General features: G+C 34.9%; 1 protein-coding gene across 1 annotated transcript in view; it reads left to right on the top strand.

Annotated features, from left to right (window-relative positions):
* MXI1 (MAX interactor 1, dimerization protein) overlaps nt 1-26,168 on the top strand; it is a 75,363-nt gene that overhangs the window by 27,973 nt on the left and 21,222 nt on the right. Inside the window, exon 3 of the mRNA XM_012663912.1 lies at nt 10,823-10,852. Within this exon, the coding sequence (XP_012519366.1) occupies nt 10,823-10,852 (30 nt within the window). The remainder of the gene's footprint in view (nt 1-10,822; nt 10,853-26,168) is intronic.

Raw genomic sequence — 26,168 nt, 5'->3', positions numbered from 1 at the left:
TTAAATTCATTCTTATTAACATTTTTAAAAAGTAATATATGTATATAATTTTAAAAGTCAATTGAAACCAAATAGCTTATAAAGAAATATAACAGTTCCTCTGCACTATCTCTCATCCAATTTTTGCTTCTTAGAGGTTACCATTTCTAATATTTTAGCAGTTTCTTCTGTTTGCCTTCATATTTCTAAATAAAGTACATGAGAGCAGATATTCCCCTAAGGAATGATGTTTTCAAATTGTACACTTCTTAGTAATTTGTATTATTAGTCTCCTACAATAAGGAATTGATATTTTACTGTCATCCCTGAGTAGTTTGTGGTAAATTATTGCCTCAATTTCATGATAAGGCTTATTACTTTTTTTAAAAAAGTAAGCTTTATTGAAGTATAATTTTCATATAACAGAATTCCCCAATTTTTAGTGTATAATTCAAGGATGTGACGTATACAGTCATGCAACCATCAACACAATTATTATATAGACAGTGTCTATCACCCAGTACATTATCTCGTGACCCTTCATGGTCTTTCCTCTCTTCACCTCTGGTCCCTTGCAACCTCTGATCTCTTTTCTGTTAGTGCAGTTTTACCATTTCTAGAATTTCATATAAGTCGAGTCATATCTATATACTCTTGTGTATTCTTTCATTTAGTATAATGTCTTGAGGTTCATTCATGTTCAATATCAGTAGTTCAGTCCTTTTTATTGCTGAGTAATACTCCATTGTATGGATATATCATAATTTTTTATCCATTCATTGGTCTGTAGACATTGGTCGCTTATCATTTTTAGCTATGACAAAGATGTTATGAACTCTCATGAATAGGTCTTTTTGTGGATGTATTTTCATGTCTCTTAGGTAAATACCTGAAGTGTAATTGCTGGATCATATAGTAAGTGTATATATAACTTTATAAAGAAACTGCAGAACTGGTTTCCATGGTGGCCATACCATTTTACATTCTTTAAAAAAAAATTTTACTTATTTATTTTTTAAAGACAGGGCCTTACTCTGTCACCGAGGCTGGCATGCAGTGGCTCATTGTAGTCTCAAACTCATGGACTCAAGCAATCCTCTTGTCTCAGCCTCCATGCCGCCTCACCCAGCTAGCTAATTTTTACATTTTTTGTAGAGATGGGATCTCGCTGTATTGCCTAGGCTGGTCTTGAACTCCTGACCTCAAGCAGTCCTCCTGCTTTTGCCTCCCAGAGTGCTGGGATTACAGGTGTGAGCCACCACACTTGGCCTCATTCTACTTTCTGACTAACTGTGTGAGACTTCCAGTAGCTCCACATAGTGGATAGCACTGGATATTGTCAGTCTTTTTAATTTTAGCTGTTCTGATGGGTGTGTCATAGTATCTCACTGTGTTTTAATTTGCATTTTCCTTATATGACTAATGACCCTGAGCATCTTTTTATATGCTTGTTTGCTACTGATACATCTTTTTTGGTGGAGTGTCTGTTCAAATCTTTTGCCTATTTTTTTTTTTTTTTTTTTACTGAGTTGTTACTGAGTTGTAAGAGTTCTTTGTAAATTCTTGATACAAGACTTCATTACATATATGTTTTGTAAATATTTTTCTCCTACTCATTATTTTGCCTTTGTCATTTTCTTAACTGTCTTTTGAAGAGTTTTTTGTTTTGATGAATTCTGATTTATCGTGTTTGTTTTTTGTGGTTCATGCTTCTATATCTTAGGAAATCTTTGCATAATTCAAGATCACAAAAATTTTCTCTTACGTTTTCTTCTAGTAGTTTTATAGTATTAGGTTTTACATTTAGATTGAAAATTGATTTAGAGTTAATTTTTGTAAAAAGTGTGAAGTCAGGGTTGAAGTTAATTTTGTTTTTGCAAATGGACATCCAGTTGTTCTAGCACTATTTGTTGAAAAGTATACATACTTTCTACATTAAATTTCCTTGACACCTTTGTAAAAAATCAGTTAGCCATAGATGTGTGAGTCTATTTCTGGATTCTCTGTTCTATTCCCTTGATCTAAGTATTCATCCTTACTCTAATACCATACTGTCTTAATTACTGTAGTTTTTCTAGTAAGTCAGGAAATCAGGTAGCGAATGTCTTCCAACTTGGTTCTTCTTTTTCAAAAGTCCCTTTGGTTATTCTAGGTCTTTTGCATTTTTACATAAATTTTAGAATCAGCTTGTCAATTTCTACAACAAAGCCTATTGTAATTTTGATTGGGATTGCGTTGGATCTATAGATTAAGGAGACATACCTTAACTATTGAATCTTTTAATTCATGAACATGGTACGTTTCTGTAATTATTTAGGGATTTTTAATTTTCAGCAATATTTTGTGGATTTTTAGAGTGTGGGTCATGCACATACTTTGTTAAATTTATCCTTAAGTGTTCTTTGATGCTATTGTAAATGGCGGTTGAGTTTGGCATATTTATCTTGTAAACTGACTTTGCTAAACTCCAGTAATTTGTATATTCCTTAGGATGTTCCAAATAGACAATAATGATGTTTGCAAATAAAGACTTTTTTTTACTTCTTCGTTTCCATTCTGTATGATATTTATTTTTCTTACATTATTTCACTGGCTGGGACCTCTAACCTGTAGTACAGTGCTGAATAGAAGTGGTGAGAGTGCACATCCTTGCCTTTGTACTGATCTTTGAAAACAAATCTGTCTATTCTTTTACCACTGAGTATGATAACTGTAGTTTTTCCTAGATGCCTTTTAAGTTGAGGAAATTCCTTTCTTTTCTTTTTTTTGAGGGGGCTGCAGCAGGTGGGGTCCCCCAGCCTCACGGGGTGGCCAAGGGGGAGGGGTCCCACCCAGACGCCCCCGAAAATTCCTTTCTTTCCTAATTTGCTAAGTTTTTATCATGAATAGATGCTAAATTTTATCAAGTGCTTTTTCCACATCTGTTGAGATAATACTGTGGATTTTCTTTTTTATTCTGTTAATATGGAGGATTACATTGATTTTTTTTTTATATAAAAATGTTTAGGGGGTAAAATGTTTTTGTTACATGGATACCTTTTATTATGCTTAAGTTGGTGCTTTCAGTGTGCCCATTACCAGAGTAGTGTTAATTGTACCCATAGCTAGGTTTTTAACCCATCCTTTCACATTGATTGATTTTTGAAGTTTAAATCAGCCTTGCATTACTGGAATAAACCTTACTTGGTCATGTATTTTGTACTACTGCTATACAGATGCCAACAACCCAGAGTTAAGCACAGACTCCACAGGTTTAATAGTTTAGTTTCCAACATGTCTGTCCTTACTACAAATGCCAGCCACAGTGTAAGAGTCCTCACGCCCCCCTCACTTCTGACCAACTGGCTGTAAATTCAGAAGTTCCCACATTCCCCTCAGGTTTAATAATTCACTAGAACTACTTGCAGAACTCAGGAAAGTGCTTTATTTATGTTTTATTATAAATGATACAGATCAGGACCAGCCAAATGAAGGGACACATAGGGTGAGATCTGGGAGGGTCCTGGACATGGAGCTTCTGTGCCCTGTCTCCATGGAATCAGGATGCATTACCCTCATAGCACATCACTATGTTTGCCAACCAGGAAGTTCGCCCAAGTCTCAGGTTCTAGAGTTTTTACTGGGATACTATTACATAGGCAGGAATCATTGGCCATGTATGTGATTGTCAATCCCTGGTTCCTCTCCACTCCCTAGAGGTTGGGCCAGTCTCAGTGACTCAAAGCCCCAACCCTCTAATCACATGGTTGGTCTTTCTGGCTTGACCAGCCCCCATTCTGGGTCATCTTAGTATAAACTCACATGTGGTCCAAGGGCCTACCATGAATAACTAAGACACTCCTAACTACTTGGAAAATTCCAAGGTTTTAGAAGCTCTTTCCCAGGAACTAGGATATTTTCTATATGTTGTTGGGTTTGATTTGGAAATATTTTGTTAAGAATTTTTGTATCTGTGTTTATCAGAGATTAGTCTATTTTTTTGTTGTTGTTTTTCCATGTAATTTCTTTGTCAGGTTTTGGTATCAGGGTAATACTGGCCTCATAAAATGGGGAGTGTTTCCTCCTCTTCTACTTTTGGAAAAATTTTTGTATAATTGGTTTTATTCTTTAAATGCTTGGTAAAATTTGTTAATGAAGACTTACGGGTTTTGAGGTATTTTTGTGGGAAGCTTTTTAAAAAAAATTATGAATTCAGTTTCTTTAATAGATGCAAGGCTATTCATAGTTTTTCTCTTCTTCAGTCAGTTTTGGTAATGTGTATCTTTCAAGTAATTTGTCCATATCATCTAAGTCGTCGAATTTAGATGATATGGATAAATATATCATTGACGTAAAGTTGTTCATAATATCCTCATCCTTTTGATATGTGTAGGATCTGTAGTGATACATAATACAGTCTTTAATTGCTAATACTTGTTTTTTTGTGTTGTATTTTTTGTCTTTTATCTTCATCAGCCTTTAAAGTAGTTTATCAATTTTATTGAGTTTTTTTAATAAAGTCACCGTTCAGTTTCATTGATACTCACTGTTGTTTCCCTTTTTCTATTTTTAAAGTTTGTGTCCTTGGTTTTATTATTTTTTTCCTCTAGAGTTTCCCAACCTCAATACTATTGACATTTTGAGTTAGATAAATCTATTTTGTGCATAATAGGATGTTCAGCAGCATCCTTGGTATCTCCTTACAAAATGCTAGTAGCTTTGCCCTAGAAGTGATAACCAAAAATGTCTTCAGACATTGCCAAATGTCTCTTGGTGGACAAAACTGCCCACAGTTGAGAACCATTGCTCAACTTCTTCAATTTAGTTTGTTCCTTTTTCTAGCTTCATAAGGTGGAATCTCAGATCAATGATTTTTGACCCTCCACCCTCAAACATAAGGACTTCAAGCTAAACACTTTAAGCACTGCTTTAGCCATAGCTAACACATTTTTATATGTTGTGTTTTCTTTATCATTCAGTTGAAAATATTTTCTAATTTATTTGTGATTTGTTCTTTGACTTATGATGACATTATTTCCTTCCTCTTTTGGGGTTAAGAAGCTCCTCTTCTATCTTCTTAAGGAGAAAGACTATTGATTTTTGACTCTTTTTTCCCTGTATAAGTATTTAAAGCTAAACATTTCTCTCTAAGGATGCTTTAGCTACATCCAATAAATTTTGATGTGTTGTGTTTTTATTATTATTCAGTTCAGAATGTTTTCTAATTTCTCTGCAGTTCTTTGATTTGTGGTTTATGTTCCAAATACTGGAATTTTTCTAATTATCTTACTGTTACTGACTTCTAATTTAATTCCACTGTGGTTAGAGAACTTACTGTTACGATTTGATTACTTTTAAATGTATTAAAAATTATTCTTTACAAAGTGCATATCTTAGAGGTGTTTATGTAGTATGCCATAAAATTTGTCAGAAACTTAAGTCGGGGTGTTTGCCATATTTGAAATATGAATTGATTTTCACATAATTCAGTTTGTAAATTTTTTTGTTTATTGAAGTAAAATGTACATACAAAATATACAAATCCTGTGTACAGCTCAATGAATTTTCACAAAAGTGAAGAAATAAAATATTATAAACTCTTTTCAGAAGCCTCTCTCCTCTTTTCCAGTCACTGTCACCCCCTCCCTCAGGTAACGACTATTCCAACTTTTTATACCACAAATCAGTTTTGCCAGTTTTGACCTTTTATGAATGGAGTTATGCAGTGTTTACTTTTTGGTGCGTATCTGGCTTTTTTCATTCAACATTATGTTGAAATTGTGGAGGTGAATACATGTTTTTGCATGACAGTTTGGTATATGCCTGTGAGTAGAAATGCTGAGCCACAAGGTATGCATATATTCAACTTCGATACGTGCATTTTAAGGGAAAAGGTTGTTGATTGTAGTTATTGTTGTGTATCCTTTTTGGATACTTTTTATGGGCTTAGTTATTGTGATTTTTATGTTTTTGTCACTGTTAAGGTAGAAGGAATACATTTCTTATGAGGCATTTTTCCTGAAACTTTATAGTATTCCAAGTTTTACCATCTTTAATGTTTTTTTTTTTTAAATGAGATATACCTTTTGATGGAAACAAATGTATAAAACTACCATTTTGAAAGACTAATAATAAATATAAATAGAAGTTTTACTGTTCTAATTCTAGTAGATTTCTTTTTCAACCTCCTTTAGGTATGTACTTGAGAGATCCCTGCTCTACTATAGCTGAAATTTTTCTTTTTTCCTTGTGCTTTGAGCATATTGTAAGCTTTAGGATACCAGTTAGAAGATACTCATTTAGCTTCATAGAATGTGTTCTTTTCATTGTGTGGAGGGCAGCATCCGTGAGGCACTTTAGAATTAGAAACTAACTGAGATGAAAATGTTAACAAATTGGAGGTTGGCTCATTAATTCAACAAAGACAGAGGTCTTTTCTCTAGAAGAAAGTATTAATTCTGAGAATGGTGGCTTTTATTTTCCTTCCCCGGCAGTACTACTCTTGAGCCAAACTGTACTATTTTGTGCAGTTTCAATTCTATGCTTCGTTTCATTGACGGCCACCAAACTACACCCTAAAGAATTAGAAGTTATGTATTAGAGCTATGTTGTAGTCAGTGAAAAGTCACATATGTAGTTGAGATAATGACTCCCATTCAAATAGGGAATACATTAGGATGTCTCTCTTAAGGGGATGTTATTTGTGAAAAAGATTACCTGTGATTCAACGATAAATTGGTAGAAAGGTCTTTCTCTCTGTCCTTGGAAGTTGTTAAGCATTCAGAATAAGGGTGTCTGAAAGGAAGACAGTTCATTAGTGTTTGCTCTCAGAGGTGCATTTTATTTGGAGAAGAAAAGTGGGCTAACCAGATGGATTATTCAGAACATCTCAACCTTACAGGGAGTTTATCATAATTGAATATTTCTGTGGTGTGTTATTGGAAGGGCTTGGTTGGACTCACATGCTCAGAGAATCAAAGGGGTTGTTTCTGAGTATGCTAGTGTATGATACGTTTAATTACTTGTTTATTGGCAGCACCGTTTGGATTATTATTTTTGGATTATTATTTTGTATACATATATAATTAGGCATCTTTCTCTCCGTCATATTCCTAAATCTTGTATTGTCCTCATAACTGATTAAATGATGTGGTTTCAGTCCCCTGTCTTTTCTTTCATTTTCTCTTTTCAGCATTATGGTTGGTTGGTTGCTTATTTCCAGACTACTTTTTTTTTTTTTTTTTGAGACAGAGTCTCGCTCTGTTGCCCTGGGTAGAGTGCAGTGGCATCATCATAGCTCACTGCAACCTCCAGCTCCTGAGCTCAAGGGATCCTCTTGCCTCAGCCTCCCAGAGTGCTGGGATTACAAGTGTGAGCCACCATGCTCAGCCTACTTCCAGGCTAATTCTAAGTGTTATTGAGAACTTATTAATTTGTTGTCCCATGTAGTATACTTAATAATGTTCTGGGTAGTATATTTTTAGTCCTGTAAAAAATAGTAAAAATACTAACAGCTAACATTTATTGAATGCTTATTATATGGTAGATGCTTTTTCATATTTTTCTCTAATTCTCATAGTAACCCAGCCAAGGTATGGTGTAATATGCCAGTTTTACAAACGAGGAAACTGAATCAGAGAGGTTAAATAATATGTCCTAACGTTACACAGCTAGTGTGCGTGACAGAGTTAATATTAAACTGAGGACTTTTTCCCTCTAACACTATGGGTATTTCTGTGATTTTGCTTTGGTCTTCACAACTCTGCTTGTTTACTTATCTTATTTCTTTCACTTGGAATGGCATCTCTTTAGCAGTTCCAGAATCTGCTTGGATAGCACATGTACCTGTCACTTGAGCCCCAGACCAAATGCCACCTTTTTCTAAAATTTTCCTTACAGCTCTGTTTGGAAGTAAATTCTGCCTCCTTTGAACCCCCACAACACTTTACAACTTTCTTTGTATATTTATTTTGCCTTGAGTTATAATTACTCCTTTACATGTGTTCATTTACCAACCGAAGACTGTATTTGATTTCCTGTAGCCTAAGAAAGGCTTGAACATTGAAGGTATTCTCATTGTTTGTTGATTTGACATTATAGGCAAAAACCCATCAAAATAGGAGTAAACACTATTGATGCATTTAAAAAGATTGGAAGAACATGGCAATATGGTAATGATTAGTATATTTCTGATCATTTTTGTTTCTTGTTATTTGGAAATGTTTAATTTTGCTGGTGGTATAACTAAATGGGCATGCATTTCCTGGTTTGGTGAAAAGGTTTATATTCTTAGCTATCTTTTTTTTTTTTTTTAAAGATAAATAATAAAGTCTGTTTGACAGAGGTAGGAAGAACCTGCTGTTTTAATTTTGTTCACAGCAGTGGGTCAGATTATGTTCTTTTGGAGCTAGCTTTGATAATAGACTCAATATAATATTGGAATTCAACAATTGGTTATTGTTGGGTATATTATCTCTTGCATTTATGACTATTGGTGGGATTGCCAGACTGTTTAGAATAAGTTTATGGTAAACAGTCTGCTCTTCTCTAAATACAATGTTTCTGTTTATTACTTACACTGGTATTTTATATGTGCATTGTCTTTTGTTTTTGTTATCCTTAGTTTTCTTTTCAGTAAGGCAATTAAACCAAAACTTGTTCAGCCAAGAGGGGGTGGGAAATCTCATTGTTGATGACCCATTCAAATTTTGAATGATACTTTTTCTTTTAAATCTCTTTCAATATGCTTTTTCTGTCTTCTAACTTACTGATTTACTAAAACACTTTATTTTAAAACAAAAAAGAATTTAACCATCAAAACTTTTAATAAATATTTATATGATGATAGAGGTTTTATTGTCATTTATTGAGTTTTGAGCTGAGTTTCTATTAAAATACAGGTTCTGTGTTTTTATAATTTCTTCCATCTGAATTGTACATATATTTGCTATTAATTTGGCTGGACTCTTGAAACATCCTAAGACTCTTTTTTACCTCCTTTGAGGGAGAAGTCCTTTTATTAAGATAATCTCTTTAAAATGAACATCAGTCTTTTTCATCCCATGTCACTTGGATTTTCTGAAACTGTTAATAAAGCAAAAGATGGACAGGAGACAGTAACTCAAGTCTTTGGCTCTTGAACTAGGATAGTGGGTAAAATTTCTCCAAATTACGAGGCCAGCAAAAATTAGTGTCAAGATTTGGGAATCTGGTTATTAAATATCCATTGGAATAATATGTCAGATTAAAGCAATCAGTGATGTAATAATTCTGAAGGCATTTGATGTTAACCAGAATATGTAAAATGATTAAAGTTTTAGTTCTTGTGACAGAAACTTAAATTTTCCTTTGTAAAATCCCTGTTGTTGTAAATGCTAAATTATAGCAAAAGTAACAGGTATTCATTCAAGGGAACTAGTAAAATAATTCTAATAGTAGCTAACTTTATGTGGAGTTCATTATGTTTTGCTGTTAAGTGTAAACTTGTCAGTCCTTATAGCAATCATATGAGACAAGTACTGTTATTTTTCCTGTTTCATAGATGAGGAAACTGAGCTTGGAGAAATGAAGGGACTTTACCACAGCCACACAGTATTTGAATCCAGTCAGTCTGGCCTCAGAGTCTGTGCCCTTAACCTATATTCAGTATTGCTTCTCATCATGTGGTTAAGAATTTGGAGTTGTAAGATTGATCTGGGCTTAAATTATGGCTCCTGCTCGCATTCTCAAGACAAGAGTACGTCTCTTGACCTCTCTGAATTTCAGTATTCTTGTTTACAAAACAAAGGTTGTTTTAGGCATAAAATGATTTATGTTAACTGCTTAGCCCACTGTTCAGTAGACACTGTGCTTATTCAGTAGGTGGAAGTATTATAACAAATACTGAAAAGTGGCTGGGCGAGGTGGCTCATGCCTGTAATCCTAGCACTTTGGGAGGCTGAGGCAATGGGATCACCTGAGACCAGAAGTTTGAGACCAGCCTGAGCAAGAGCAAGACCCCGTAGCTACTAAAAATAGAAAAATTAGCTGGACTTGGTGTCTCATGCCTATAGTCTCGGCTACTAGGGAGGCTGAGATGGGAGGATCGCTTGAGCCCAGGAGTTTGAGGTTGCAGTGAACTGGTGATAATGTCACTGCACTCTACCGAGGGCGACAAAGCAAGACTCTTGTCTCAGAAAAAAAGAAAAAGAAAAACCCCAAAAATCCTGAAAAGCAAAACAAAAAATGTCACCAAAAGAAAACAACCATTGCTATGTTGTCCAGTCTTGTAAATCCTGTTTCTTGATCTGACTAATATATCTTCTTTTCTTTATTTATATTCATATATTTTCTTCCTTGCATAGCTGCTTCTTGTTATTATATATTCCACACAAAAGGCAGGCAGGCTTGGATTTGCCTGTGTCACTTAGCAGTTAAGGCAAGGCTGTTTTAGCGTCTGTGCTAGCTAAATTTTCTTTTTCTGTTTAGGAATGGGTAAGTGGAGATAGAGGAGGACATAGAAGTACACATACCTTTGTCTTTTCTTTTTAAACAAAAATGGGACCATGTTTAAGTTAAAACTTCTGATGTAGTGTCTATAGATCAACGAAATGTAGGATGCTAGAAGTAGGCAGGAGCAAATATGCTAGTATTAATTTTAATAAAATAACAACGAAACTCCATTGTTAACTGAAAACAACATATCTGAATGAACAATCCTAAAGAATGCAGACTGTTTCCTCTTGAGTGAGATTGTCAAAGTATGACCATATATTGCATTGTTAAATAAATTCTCTGGGTGTGGTATAGTAGTAACTAAACTAATCCCCCTTTCTATGGCCTTAGCAACAAAGCGTGGCTAATGCTCTGTTTTTTTTCTTTTTAGATCTACACACAATGAGCTGGAAAAGAATCGGTGAGTCAGTGATGAGGTGCAGCTTTCAATTATGTTTAGTTAGATGTTCTGAAAATTTGGGTTTTGACCTGGCTTTATCACTCAATAAGCATGCTTATTGTGTAAGCCATTAATTTTTTGGAACCTTGGTTTCTTGGTCTGGAAAATGAAGAGTGTACAGTCTACCACACAAAAATATTGGGAGGATAAAATTTGCTGATAAATATGAAAATGTCTAGCATAGTCCCAGGTATATTTTCAATGCTCTAGGCATGATTGTTCACTCATTCAACAAATGTTTATTGGGAGCCTACTATATGCCAGGGCTTGTTCTAGAATTCATTCATTAATGATGATTGGAAGGTACTGATTGAGTAGTACAAGCACAGGCCTCCAGATTGGTACATCTGAGCTTAAGTCCTGCCTATGTTTGTAAATCAGCTGTGGAACCTTGGGCAAATCACTGGCCCTCTCTAGGTCTCTGCCTAGAGACTAGCCATATGGATTAGAACTCCAAGGCCTTTCTATCGCTAAAATAATTCATACAAAAAGCAAACTCACTATTTTACCAGTGAAAATAATGTAATAGTGCATACTTAGTTGTAATTTTATTTTTCAAATGCATAGTTCTATCATGATTCTGATATATATGTATTTGCTCCAAAATATGACTTAAACAGTAAACTTACACTGTCTAAACTGGAAGAAGTAAATATGTTTTTAAAGCTTATTTGAATTTTGAGTTTAGATATAGCTGCCTTTATTTCTGTCCCTGAAAACAGGTTAAATTGTGATAGGTTTATGGTTTAAATATGGTCTTGTTAAAGGATAAGGTTTCTGAAAAGTAGGTAATATATGTGACAAATGGGAGGGCATTGAATTTTTCTTTCTTTGTAATTTGTTCATTCATTCATGCATGCATTCAGCAAGTATTTATTAAGCATGAACTATATGTCAGTGCTAGACAGACAGAATGCTTTACATGGGAAATATAGGAGAGTGTAGGATAGTTTCTGTCCTTAAGGAACTCAGAGTTATACAGGTAATTAAATTACTGTATAATGTGGTAAGTATGGTAATGCAGAAGCAGAGGGTACTGAAAGATTATTTTGGAAGGTCAAAAGGGATTTCCCTTTGAAGGGAGTCTTGGAAGGCTCTGCAGAGGTGAGTGAGCACTGTATACTACAAGATGGTCAGTATGAGTATAAAAGATTGTAGCATTAAGTAAGCCAGGCCAGATGTTGAAGAGTCTTGTCAACTTTGCTGAAGAGTTTGAACTTTTCCTGAGACTCACAGGGAACAGTTGAATGATTTTAAGATGACTTTTCATATGATCAGCTTTGTGTTTTGGAAAGATCACTTTGGTTACAGCGTGAAGAATTGGTTGGTTGGGACAAGGGATACCAGAGGCGTGAAAATCCTTTTGAAGGCTGTTGCAGTAATCTGGGTGTGAGATGTTGGTGGCTGTAGAGACAGTAGACAAAGAGTATGGAATAGAGTCAGTAGAAATTGGGTAATAGTTGGCTGTAGATAGTTAAGTTTTAGATGGTATTACCATTTACTGAGAAAAGAAATAATTGAACAAGATTGGGAGAGAACATGAGAATCATAGGAGTAAAATATTCTCTTTTCGATATAGAGATTAGATTTTATAACCAACAAACTGGAATTGTCTGCACCAGCTATTTTTCACAAACCAGGATCTCATGACCTTCATCTTTTTTTTAATAGATTGACTAGCCCAACTGCCTCATTGCACATGAGTTTAAATGTCATCCTCTTGAAAGGGCTTAGCATAGTCTTTCAGGCAGACTTAGTGGCTTTTACCATTTTGTTTGCACAATGTTCTGTTCATATCTCCTATTGTAAGACTGATTAGGCAACATTGTAATTATTTGTTCGTATTGTCTCTTTCTGCCAAATGACTGTGACTGCCTCAAAGGCAAGAATACTTTTTGGCTCAATTTTTTATCCTCAGTGCCTAGCATTTGGTGCATGTACAGTAGATGATGGCTTTAATATTGAGTGAAGGATGAAACTCTAGAACTCACAGTCCAGTGGTCTAGTCAAAGATTTTGCTAGTTAGTGGCAAAGCAGTTCAGCAGGAGATCTTCCATTTTAAAGACTCTGCCTTATACTTCTGGTGTATTAAAGATCTGGATGGATTACTGGAAGTATCTGACTAGTTAAGCATAGCAAAAAAGACTAAGAAATGATAGCTGTGAGGATTCTAAAAGTAAAACCTTGTATTGGAGTTTAAATTAGAGCATAGAGTATATTTTGGGCCACCTGGGTTAAATACTGATAAATATGTGGCTTTTATAATTATTTCACCTACTGGATGTGCTCCTTGAGAGACCCCCATTGGAAACCTGGCAAAAACCTTTAACGTTGGAATAAAGAGACTTTTTTTAGTAACTATTTGGAGTGGAGCTTTGAAATTTTTGATTATATTTTGTTTCATGCTTTCTGCATATTCATTTCTGACTTACTGATAACTTTTTAAAAAAACCTCACAGAGGTATTATGTGTGTCACCCATAGTATTACTTCGATATGCCCTATAAGTTAGTATCTGACTGTGGGACAAGTATAACACATGTATGTGGGTTTTGTTACCTGGGCTGTATGCAATCTCCAGTAAAAGTCTTTTGTTCCTATTTTATTTACTTAAATCTAAAACTTTCTGACTAGTTTCCTTCCCTACTTCACTTAAGGCATAGTTACCTCATCCTCTTCTAATAGCCCTAGAAGGGCTAATACACATTCTTTGTTACTTAAATTCTTTCTTTCTCTCTCTCCCTTCTTTCCTCCCTTTTTCCTCCCTCTTACCCTCACTTCCCTGAGGCTTCATTGAAAGTTGATATACAATTAACTTTTCCAAGATATATTTGTTTTTAAAAGGGGTTTTATCAATATTAATAAAATTCTAGTAGCATATGTCAGAGGGTTAGTACCAGAGGAAAAATCAAATTTAATAACCCATACCCCACTCTGAAAAGTTACCAGCTGTTATCTGGAAAAAACCAAAACTTTTGGTACACAGGAAGATTTAAAGGGGGTGGGAAGATGTTTTAGCCAAATAGCAAGAAGGCAGCATAGGAATATTTAAAAAATTTAAGCCTATATTGTTATTGCATTTTTTAGACCCCCACCCAGTTCTTTTTACCAAGGCACCATTTTTATTTGATTTTTTAAAGAAAAGAAAGTTAACCTAGCTTTGGGATCCTATAGTATAAATAGAATTTTGGCTTTACCTTTCATCTGCCTCTGAGTGTGATCTTATATGAAGAAAGTAACTTCATTGTCAAAAGGGTAATTTTATTTTGTCTTCATTCTGAAAAGACATTCCTGAAGTAATTCATATTCTTTAAATTTTGCCACTTTATATATAACATATTCATGTCAGAAATTGCTTTTTGCCTTTTTAGCTTGGTTCTAAAAATCTTGCATATAAAGCTGCTCTGAGTTTTTGCTGGAGCAAATGCAGTGAGAATTAGAGTAGGTGATTTTAAATTGTTAGTGAATGGCAGAGTAATTCCAGATGACTGTCTTAAATAAAGCCCTAAGATTGTTGAAGTCCTGGGGTATGGCCTTGAGGAGATAATAGCCCACAAATGTTGAGGTTGCTACTCCCAGGTCTCAGAGGGAATCCTAAGGGTGGAGATTTGAGATCTAGCAGGCCCAGAGTAGTTTGCTTTGAGCCACAATTACCCCAGGGTGCCTATAGCCTGTTAGGGAGCTTTAGGTAGTTTCAGGACTGATACAGAAAATTTAGATTCAGGAGGTAGAGGTGAAGGTGGAGGGGAAGCAGAATACCTTTAGATGTATATTGTTTTGTTAGGAGGAAAAAACAAGATTGGTTTGGCAGAACTTTCATTACAATTCTTATCTAGCAGTACTTAAAGGGTATTTGCTTACATTATAGACAAGTTATGGAGTTAGGGAAACCAAACCTTTATTGTAGGTTTGAAATTAACCTATAACTGAAGCTGGATTAAAAGTCTAGAGTTTTGGATTGGGTTCTAGGATTATGAAAAGTTTAGTCAGAAGCTCTTAGCCTTGTTTTATTACTAAGACACAAAGGGTGTTAGCATGTCTCAATATGAAAATACCTTAGAGTAACTTCCTCAGCCTAATAAAGAGCACTTAATGAAAAACCTACAGCTTATATGCAGTGGTGAAAAACTGAATGTTTTTCCTCTAAGATCAAGAATAAGACAAGGATGTCAACTTTCATGGCTTATACTCAACATTGTACTGGAGGTTCTATCCAGGGCAATTAGACAAGAAAAAGAAATAAAAGCCTTCCAGATTGGTCAGGAAGAAGTAAAACCATTTCTGTTTGAAGCTCTCATAATCTTATACATAGGCATACTTCATTTTACTGTGCTTTGCAGTTATTGCATTTTTTACAAATTGAGGTTTTGTGGCAACCCTACATCAAGCAAGTCTATCAGTGCCATTTTTCCAACAGTACCTCCTGTCTCTGTGTCACATTTTGATAATTCTCACAATATTTCAAAACTTTTTCATTACTATTATATCTGTTATGGTGATCTGTTATCAGTGATCTTCGATGTTACTGTTGTAATTGTTTTGGGACACCATGAACCGTGCCCATATTAGATGGCAAACTTAATCGGTAAATGTTGTATGTGTTCTGAATACTCCACTAACCTGCCATTCCCTGTCTCTGTCCCTCTCCTCGGGCCTCCCTGTTCCCTGAGACACCCCAGTATTGAAATGGGGCCAGTTAGTAGCCCTACAATGACTACTGAGTGTTCAAGTGAAGAGTCACATGTTTCTCACTTTAAATCAAAAGCTAGAAATGATTAAGCTTAGTGAGGAAGGTATGTCAAAAGCTGAGATAGGCTAAAAGCTAGCCCTCTTGTGCAATACAGTTAAATTATGAATACAGAGGAAAATTTCTTGAAGGAAATTAAAGATGCTGCTACTCTAGTGAATATACAAATGATAAGAATACAAAACAGCCTTATGGCTGTTACGGAGAAAGTTTTAGTGATCTGGTTAGAAGATAAAAACAGCCACAACATTTCCTTCAGCAAAAGCCTAATCCATAGCAAGGCCCTAAGTCTCTTCAATTCAGTGAAGGCTGAGAGAAGTGAGGAAGCTGCAGAAGAGAAGTTGGAAGCTAGCAGAAGTTGGTTCATGAGGTTTAAGGAAAGAAGCTATCTCCATAACACAAAAGTGCAAGGTGGAGCAGCAAGTGCTGATGCAGAAGCTTCAGCAAATTATCCAGAAGATCTAGCTAAGATAATCGATGAAGGTGGCTACACTAAACAACAGATTTTCAATATAGATGAAACAGCCTTCTATTGGAAGAAGATGCCATCTAGGACGTTCACAGCAGAGGAAAATTGATAGAAAAGAGAAGTCAATGCCTGGCTTCAAAGGCCAGGATGACTTTCTTGTTAGGGGCTAATGCAACTGGTGACTTAAAGTTGAATCCAGTGCTCATTTACCATTCTGAAAATTTCAGGGTCCTTTAGAATGATGCTAAATCTACTCTGCTTGTGCTCTATAAATGCAACAACAAAGGCTGGATGACAGCCCATCTATTTACAGCATGGTTTACTGAATATTTTAAACCCACTGTTGAGATCTGCTACTCAGACAAAAAGATTCTTTTCACAATGTTACTGCTCATTGACAATGCACCTGTTCATCCGAGAGCTCTGATGGAGCTGTACAAGGACATTAATGTCGTTTTCCTGCCTGCTACCAGAAACATTCATTCTTCAGCCTATGGATCAAAGACTAATTTTGACTTTCAAGTTTTCTTAATTAAGAAATGCATTTTGTAAGGCTATAGCTGCCATACATAGTGATTCTTCTGATGGATCTGGGCAAAGTAAACTGAAAACTTTCTGGAAAGGATTCACCATTCTAGATGTCATTAAGAACAGTGGTGCTTCATGGGAGGAGGTCAAAATATTGACATTAACAGGAGTTTGGAAGAAGTTGATTCCAACCCTTGTGGATGATTTGGAGGGGTTCTAGACTTCAGTGGAGGAAGTAACTGTAGATGTGGCAGAAATAGCAAGAGAATTAGAAGTGGAGCCTGAAGATGTGACTGAATTGCTGCAGTCTCATAGTCAATCTTGAATGGTTGCAGAATGTCAGTTTCTTTGAAGTATGTCTGTATAGGAAATCCTAAGCAAAAAACTACTAGAGCTTATAAACAAATTTAGCAAAGTTGCATTGTATAAGATTGACACACAAAAACCAGCTGCGTTTTTGTACACCAGCAATGAACAATCCAAAAATGGATTTAAGAAAACAACTTTATGATAGCATCCAAAAGAATAAAATACCTAAGAATAAATTTAACCAAGAAGATGAAAGACTTGTACACTGAAAACTGTAAAGTACTGTTGACAGAAATTAAAGACGCCTAAATAGAAGGAAAGACATGTTTATGGATTGGGAGACTTAATGTTGTTAAGTTGGCAGTACTCCCCAAATTGATCTACAGATTCAACACAGGCCCTATGAAAGTACCAGCTTTCCTTTTTACAGAAATTGACAAGCTGATCCTAAAGTTTATATGGAAATGCAGGGTACCCAGAATAACCAAAAACAATCTTGAATAAAGTTGGAGGACTCACACTTCCTGACTTCAGAACTTGCTACAAAGCTACACTAATCAAGACAGTATGATACTGATCAAAGAACAGACTTATAGATAAGTGGAATAGAGTCGAAATCCAGAGATGATCCCTCACATATGTGGTGAACTAATTTTTGACAAGGGTCCAAAGACAATTCAGTGTCTTTTCAACACACAGTGCTTATACAACTGGATACCTACATACAAAATAATGAAGTTGGATTCCCTGCCTCACACCATACACAGAATTAACTCAAAGTGGATTATAGACCTGAATTTAAGAGCTAAAACCATAAAATTCTTAGAAGAAAACGTAAGAGGAAATCTTTGTGACCTTGGGTTAGGCAATGGTTTCTTACATAAAACACCAAAAGCACAATCAAAAGAAAAAACAGAAACATTAGACTTTATGAAAAGTAAAAACATTCGTGCTTCAAAGGACACCATCAAAAAGTGAAAAGACAGCTTTCAGAATTGAAGAACATTATTTGCAAAAGATATCTGACAAGAGAATTGTGTCCAGAATATATAAAGAACTCTTATAACTAAACAGTACAAAGACAAATAACCTAATCTAAAAATGGGCAAAGGATTTTAATAGACATTTCTCCAAAGAAGATGTACAAATGGCCAGTTAAACACTTGAAAAGATGCTTAACATTAATAATCTTTAGGAAAATGTAAATCACAACTACGAGATACCGTTTCACATCTACTAAGATGACTGAGTAGGGTTGCTCACCAACTTTGTGGTCATCCATTCGTGATACTAGTCCACTGATGAGGGGAAAGGTCCTAAAGAGTCCATTGATCTTGCAGTTTGACATGTAAAAACTGCTGATGTCATCAGTTGATGGCACTGCACAAATGACTCAGCACTTTCCAATTACTTAAGACATGTAATTAAGCACAGATAAGTTTCCAATATATAATGTAGTACCAGTGCCTAATGTGGTATGAGTATTTAATAATTGGGAAAGATTGGGCTTTATATAGCATATAAAAAGAGTGTGTTTATAGATTTTGAAGAGCTTCTAATTAACAACGAATTCTAACAAAATTAAGACCAAATATTGGAAGAATGTAGTAATTTTATCAATTTCATTTAAGGTGTAATAAAATACAACTTGATTGTTACGCCTTGAACAACAAAATTCAAAAGTATAGTTGTGGAGGGAAGGAGAAATGGCATTGTCCAATGACCAGAACTAGCTACAGATCCAGTTTTCTGATTCAGCAAATAAAAATGTTGATTACTTCCCTTTGTGGAAAACCGATACCACTACTTTTAATTCACATAAAAGTCCTGAAGGAGATAATTACACTCTTAGTACTTTTTTAGGCAGTGGAATTCAGTTACAGTACTGAACTATAGAAGATCACTATAGAACATTAAAAAAGTATGTATGTCTTGGAAAGTGGGGGCCACTTATTTAATAGAATTTTCTCATGAAGCTGTAGAGCCAAATAAATATGTCAGTTAACATTATCAAACAGTAGAAGAATAGCATCATCATGTGTCAGAGACATATAATATATTTATTTTTGTATGCAAGTAAATAATTTGACTGTATTTTTATAGGGATAGGAATGCAGAAAACTGTAGAACAACTAAAAATAGTTGTCAAAAGTGCAGAGCTGGGCACCTGTTAGCATTAGAATTGAATGTTATATGAGATAAAGATGAAGTAATGTTCAGGTTTTAGAGATAAAATTTATGGTTAATAGAGGAAATAGAGCCAGGATAAAATTACACATCTAAAATGCAGTCTATGCAATGAAGTCATTGCACTTGTGTCCAGATAGATTCACAGTTTCTATATTGACCTTTGTCAGAAATAGCTCATTAAGACTAAGCTTTCTACTCCCTGACCTAGGCTACACAGACTGCAAGGTGACAGGCTGACTCAGAGAGAGACAAGGACTACATTCTAGAAACCAAGTGTTCTCAGTAGTACTTCAGCTATCCAATTACTAAAGTTTAAATCAGTTCTACAGCAGATACATGGGAACAGATGAGATCATTAGGTTTTAAAAAAAATAACCCAGAAATATAACTTGAAACTCAGATTCTAAAATTTTATATAGAAACAAGCAAAAAATTAAGTCAGACCTTGAATAATTGACATGGCGAATACTGTATCAAAGATACGGTAGCTTTTTATCCAAGTGATTACAGAGTGTCTATCTCAGTGAAGCTGTAGCTTGTTAAGGAAGACACTTCTCAAACTATGAATTTGCAATTTAAAAAAAAACAGGAAGAGTCTAATTAATGGATTTTCCTGAGATATTTTAGGTGATGCAGTATACACAACTTTATTTTATATGCAACTGTGAGGAAAGCGTTTGAGCCATAAACCTGACTATACCTTTAGTACGGATGCTTATAATAATTATACAACAGAATTCTACTAGATTTTAAGCAGTATACCATTTTGCTAAATTATTTTGTTGTATATAGTAATTAGTACAGTGCAAATGCTCTGATAAATATGGAAAATTTAATAATAAGCACAGTTCGAATACTTTTTCTCAAACTGATAGCTTCTTTAAAGAAATTCTATTCTGTTACAGATTTTGTCAATTAAGGCATGCTAAAGAAGCATATAAGTAAAATCTTATTAGATGACAGACTTTGTTAACATCTTACGTGTATTTTCTAAAAATTAAGAGAGGCAGATTCTTTTGATACATTTTAGCTGTTGTAAGGAAGACAGTAATTATTTTGTACTTGTTTTTTGTACTTATTCTGGTGAAGAATGTATTTGAAAATCCCATAAATGTTACTAGAGAAAAATTCAGATCTAAATGAGGATTCATTAATGAGAACAGAATTTCTTAATCTGATTACTTGCTATCCTGTTCTTGAAGACAAATTTTCTTGGAAAAGAATTAATTCAGCACTGGGATGAACACATGACATATTGCTTATACTGATATCTTCAGAATCAAGAAAAGTTGAAACTTAACTCATAAGTACATGACTTCCTTGTTTTGTTGGTTTTTGAGGGAAAGCCAGATTTTTTAATACTAAACGTGGTTTGGGAGACAAATTGTCAAAAAGGATACCTGGAATCCAACACAGATGGCTTCTTTGGGGATATATTATGCATTGATATGAGAATTGTACCAGGAGTCAGGAGATATAATTTTTGCTTTCATCTCTACCAGCGATAGGCTGTGGATGTTGTATAAATTAACATAACTTCCTGGAGTCTTGCTTTTCTTGGCTGTAAAAGGAAGAGACCGAGATGATCTCTGAAATCCCTCCCTACATGAAAAGTTTTATAGTTCTGTGAATTTTTAACTTCAGTAATTATAGGCATATTAGAAACTTAATTGTTATTATGCTGTTGCTGAAGCATTTTCCTTAGTATAAATACATGTATGTACATAAGTATATACCTGCCCCCCCCCACACATACAAAATGAAAGACAAGTGGGAAAAATCAGCTTACAACCTCACTTCATTTAAAATTTGGTACTTTGTAAAATATCTAAAGATTATTATAATACTTAAAGATTATATATTATTATAATACTTAAAGATTATTATAATATTGGTGTAGCTATAATGATAAGGTCCTGTTTTATAATGAAGTACTTTGATAAGTAGTAAATATTTATATAAAACTAGAATTTTCCCTAAGAAACATACTTGTCTGTTGGTACTATAAATTCATTCCTCGAGGCTGCATACATACATACATATATGCATAAATATGGGTAGATATAGATTTGAATTCTAAGATTTAAATGCTCACGAATATTCAGGACATCGTCCCTTTTGGAAAACTGACTTCTAAGGAAATATAACAAGTTAATCTGTAAACATTATTGTGCTATAACTCCTAGTCACTCTTTTTTGTAGTCTCTGACAAGTTTATATTTGCTCAGGCTCCAGAAATCCGGTTTTGTGGTTGTAACTATATTGTATTGCTGTATCTAATCAGTCACTTTAATAGGCCTCAGTGATCACTAGATGAGGTGTACCATACTGGGAGGAAAAAGCACACTGCTGTTACACAAAACAAGGAAGGACAACTTAGCACATCTAAAATATTTGTCTATAAATTTGAAAAGAAAGTAAGTTGCAGGTCAGTATATTGTAATCTTTCTTCCTTACCATTTAGACAATAAAAGTAGCTTTTCAGTCATGTCCTCACTGCTTTGATAGTCTGCCAAGCCCCGTTCCTAACTCAGAGACATCTGTGTTTATTTATTTATTTTTTTGCTTTCAGAGTTGCTGGAAATCAGAGATGTGCTGACTGGTTCCACTAGAAATTTATGCTGTCTTTAATTACAATCTCCCTGTGGATTGGCCATTCTTCTTATTGTTTCCCTAACGCATTTATCATAGTGACTATTCAAACCATTGTTTTTTTTTTTTACCCCTCCAATAGAATGCGGGGCAAAACCACAAAGCCAGAGGTCGTCAAATCATATTCTGATTTACAGATAGGGCTTTCGTTCCTCTAAAATTAGGCGGTACAATTGAATGATCTTTAGTCTTAGAAAATCCTGAGATTTCAAGTACCCAATCCCACTTTTTACCCTCAGATCTAGTTTTTGCACCAAGGGCTAGGACCCATATCTCCCACTCTTTATTTCCTCCTTTGCCAAAAATATGGATGCCTGGTTTGAGCTACTTCATTTTCCCCTCTAATTTCGATTTTTGGTTCAAATTCATTGACTGTACCCTTACCCCTTTGAACTTATACACATGCCTAGAGAGATATAAACAAGAATAACGAGTGTTTATAATAACCAGAAATTAGAAGTAACCTAGATTTCTGTCAGTAGGGGAATGGCTATAAATAAATGATATGTCCATACCTTGCAGCAAGTAAAAAGAATGATGTAGACCTGCATGTGCATTATGTACAGATCCAAGACATAAATGAAAAAAGCAAATTGCAAAATAGTATTTCAATATTTCGTGTATGTTAAGAAAAAATAAAGCAAAATCATATATAGTTGGCCCTCCATATCTGTGGGTTCTGCCTCTGTAGATTCTACCAACTGTAATTGAAAATATTTGGGGAAAAAATTGGGTCTGAACTGAACATGTACAGGCTTTTTTTTCCCTTGTCGTCATTCCCTCTACAATACAGTATAACAACTATTTACATAGCATTCACATTGTATTAAGTATCATAAGTAATCTAGAGATGATTTAACATATATGGGAGGATGTGCATAGGTTATTTGCAAATACTGCACCATTTTATATCAGGGACTGGAGCATTTTGTGGATTTTAGTATTTGAGGGAGGTCCTAGAACCAGTTCCCCACAGATACTGAGGCAGGAATGTATTTCTTTATGTACATATATGTGTATGTAAATGTATTGGAAAAGGCACCTGTCGAAAAAGATAAATGTCAAAGTGATAACTTGTTACCTTTGGGGAAGGGAGCAAGATTCAAGGGGAAACTATCATGTATCCAGAGTGCATTACTTACGAACTTAAAAAAGATATTTTTAAAAAGGCAATATATGTAACCTATCTGTACATGTCCATAGATAATAAAGCTGAACAGTACCTCAGAAAATCATCTAGTCTAGTACTCAAAATCTAATTCCCTGTAAGTTATATGCTCCACCAAGCTGGTTAATGACAAAGTCAGGGTAAGAACCTAGGTTTTCTGATTCCCATACCAGAGCTTTCACACTACCTTCAAGGCACAGCTAAAATGTATATTTTTCACAAAGCCTTTCCTGATTATCCAAAGTGATCTCTCCTCTTAATTCCTATCTGAGGTTCACTGTTTGTGTCACTTACATGAATTTAACCCATACTACTTTATATCGTAATTTCTCCCCTATCTAGATCATATATATTCTTTCTAGATCATATACATTCCATGAGGGGAGAGGTGGTTACTTGCTCTTCTTTGTTTCTGACATGGTGCCTTGTACTTAGTACTCAAGGTACTGGGTACTTTGAGTAACGGGTACTAAGTGAATTAGTAACAAACATTTTTGTAGCAGGCTCTACACCTTTTCTTAGATTAAGAGAAAAAAGTCAGATAGCTGTATTTTTTTGGTTTTGGTTTGTATTTTTTTTTTTTTTTGGTGAAACCTGCCGTTTCAAGATAGAAAATATTTTAGTAAGGCACATAGTGAGATACTTGCTACCCCGCAAATATCTTCCCTTTCCAAGAAAAATAGTTTTGTTCTTTGCTCCTGTTTCAGAGATAACAGTTTGTCGCCGTAGGATATTCTAGGTAATATGACCCACTTAGGAAATATGTGGTGATTGTGCTTTATAATGGGACATCTCCGCTAAAGTTGTACCATGGAAAAATACCTCTTGAGTGTGATGGTTTTACAGATGAAAGTACATTTCTTTCTCTGTTTGAATTGGTACAGCAGACCAAGAAACTCAATTGTGATTTAAAGTTTTACTATAAATAGTGTAGAAGCTGTGACAGATCTTTTTTTGTTATGAAAACATTTCCTCAAAATGTTTGGAGTATATACAAGTATCTTGCCCTTGATGCTTTGTCACCCTGTTCTGTCTACATAGCTCTATAATTGGGTATTAGTATCTTGTTAAATTTCAACTTGATTTTTTTGATATAGGCTCTTTTCTATGATTTTCATTGGCAGTTGTGTCAATCCTGTTTTGCTTCTGATTTTTTAGAACTTGGTTTATTCTCATAGTTATTTAATTAGACATCATTAAAAGCCTGTAGAATTATTTAAACAAATAGATTTTTTCATGGAAGTTTCTGTAATCAGCTGGAGCAGTGTTCTTGGGCAGGGCCTTGGGAAGACTTATTCCTTTTTGAAAAGCTAATGTCTCTCTTTTTTTTTTTTTTTTTTTAAGAGACAGAGTCTGGCTCGTATTGCCCAGGCTACTAGAGTGCTGTGGTGTCAGTGTAGCTCACAGCAACCTCCAGCTCCTGGGCTCAAGCGATCCTCCTGCCTCAGCCTCCCAGGTAGCTGGGACTACAGGCACGCACCACCATGCTTGGCTAATTTTTTCTATTTTTAGTTGTTTGGCCAATTTCTTTCTATTTATAGTAGAGATGGGGTCTCGCTCTTGCTCAGGCTGGTCTAGAACTCCTGAGCTCAAACGATCCACCCGCCTCGACCTCCCAGAGTGCTAGGATTACAGGCGTGAGCCACCGCACACGGCCTAATGTCTCTCTTAATTTAGAATTAATAGCTTTAGGAAAATATCATAGGATGCTGTGAAATTCCATAAATGCTGCTAGCCACAGAGATTGTTATTGAAATGGCCAGTTGGTGCTTATAGATATTCATATAGAGCCACTCTTACGTTATTACAATTAAAAAGTGTGTGTTTATGTGTGTGTGTGTGTGTGAGAGAGAGAGAGAGAGAGAGATACACATCTTTTTTTACAAAGATATATAAGAGTTACATATATATCCGTTCTGAGTTTGGCTCATTTGAAAGCTGTGAAGTGATTAAAATAGAGATAGCAAGAGGTTATTAAATAGGAAGTGATCTGTAACTATTTTTGTGAGTTTTAAATATGGTATATTGAAGCTTGTTCTTGCTCTGTTGTGCTGCTTACTAGAAATTGAAAAAGTAGTTTCGTGTAGCACATTGTGATCTGCTGTGCTTAGAAGGAAAGATATTAATGGTTTGAGGTCATAAATTTTAAATTTTCATCCAGATAAAGATTCCTCATATAGATAATTTACTCATGATAAAATTAATAGGCATTCACCTATCATTTTCTACATTTTAATTGGCCTAGAATTTGCTATGATAAAATTCCATTTATTTAAAAATTGTGATCTTGTGGTCAACAATGTTTAGTAATATTTGAATGGAATAGAAAAAATGATTTTTTAAATACTAGCTTGAGGGTTAGTGCTGGTTAGCGCTTTAGTTTTACAACAATGTTTTTTTTCAGATGGCGGTTCTCTAATGGAGAAACATTTTTGGAAGTGGTATAAAGAACTGTATTCCCCTTCTATTTAGGATTTTTAGTTTGGATATGGAAAGCTGGAACTCAAACATGTTTGAGCTTGGCACCTTCAATTTGCAAAATGGACCCATCTTTCTTGGCAAGTAAAGATTAATCTGAGGTTTCTCAACATTTTTGGTAGAGCTTTGAGTACAGAGGGGTTTGATGTTAGTAGAGGCCTATCAGTGGTTGGGAATAAAGAATAGTTAAGAATTATAGATCTTTGAAACTGGACGTGGTGGCACGCACCTGTAATCCCAGCTACTCAGGAGGCCGAGGCAGGAAGATCTCTTGAGCTCAGGAGTGTGAGGTCAGCCTGGGCAACATAATGAGGTCTTGCCTCTAAAAAAAAACTTTAAAGAAGGATTATCTTTTAGCAGCAGTTTTATTATTTTTAATAAAGTACAATTTGGCCTCTGGCTCCAACTCTTCCCACTCACCTACACTTGACACTTTTAGGTGAGATAATGAGGAAGAATATTGAAAATTTAGGTTTAGGAGTTTGTTTCAAACTTCCTTGATTATTTGATCTTGAAAATTTAGGGTTTGTTTTGAACTTCCTTTGATTATCAATCTAGGACGAGTTACAAGTTATGGTCAGGTATCTATGCTAATGTCTGTTAACAGTCTTATATGCCATTAACCAACCCCAAGATCGTGTTTTCTAATTTGAAATTTTTGGTGGAAATGGGAATTCATTTGAAGCGGTTTAGTTCCTGGCACTGATAAATGACTCCTAAAGATGATTACAAGTCAC

The sequence above is a fragment of the Propithecus coquereli genome, unplaced genomic scaffold (genome assembly GCF_000956105.1).
Source record: "Propithecus coquereli isolate 6110/MARCELLA unplaced genomic scaffold, Pcoq_1.0 Scaffold84, whole genome shotgun sequence".
Classification (NCBI taxonomy): Eukaryota; Metazoa; Chordata; class Mammalia; order Primates; family Indriidae; genus Propithecus; species Propithecus coquereli.
This window is presented reverse-complemented; position numbering and strand designations above follow the sequence as displayed.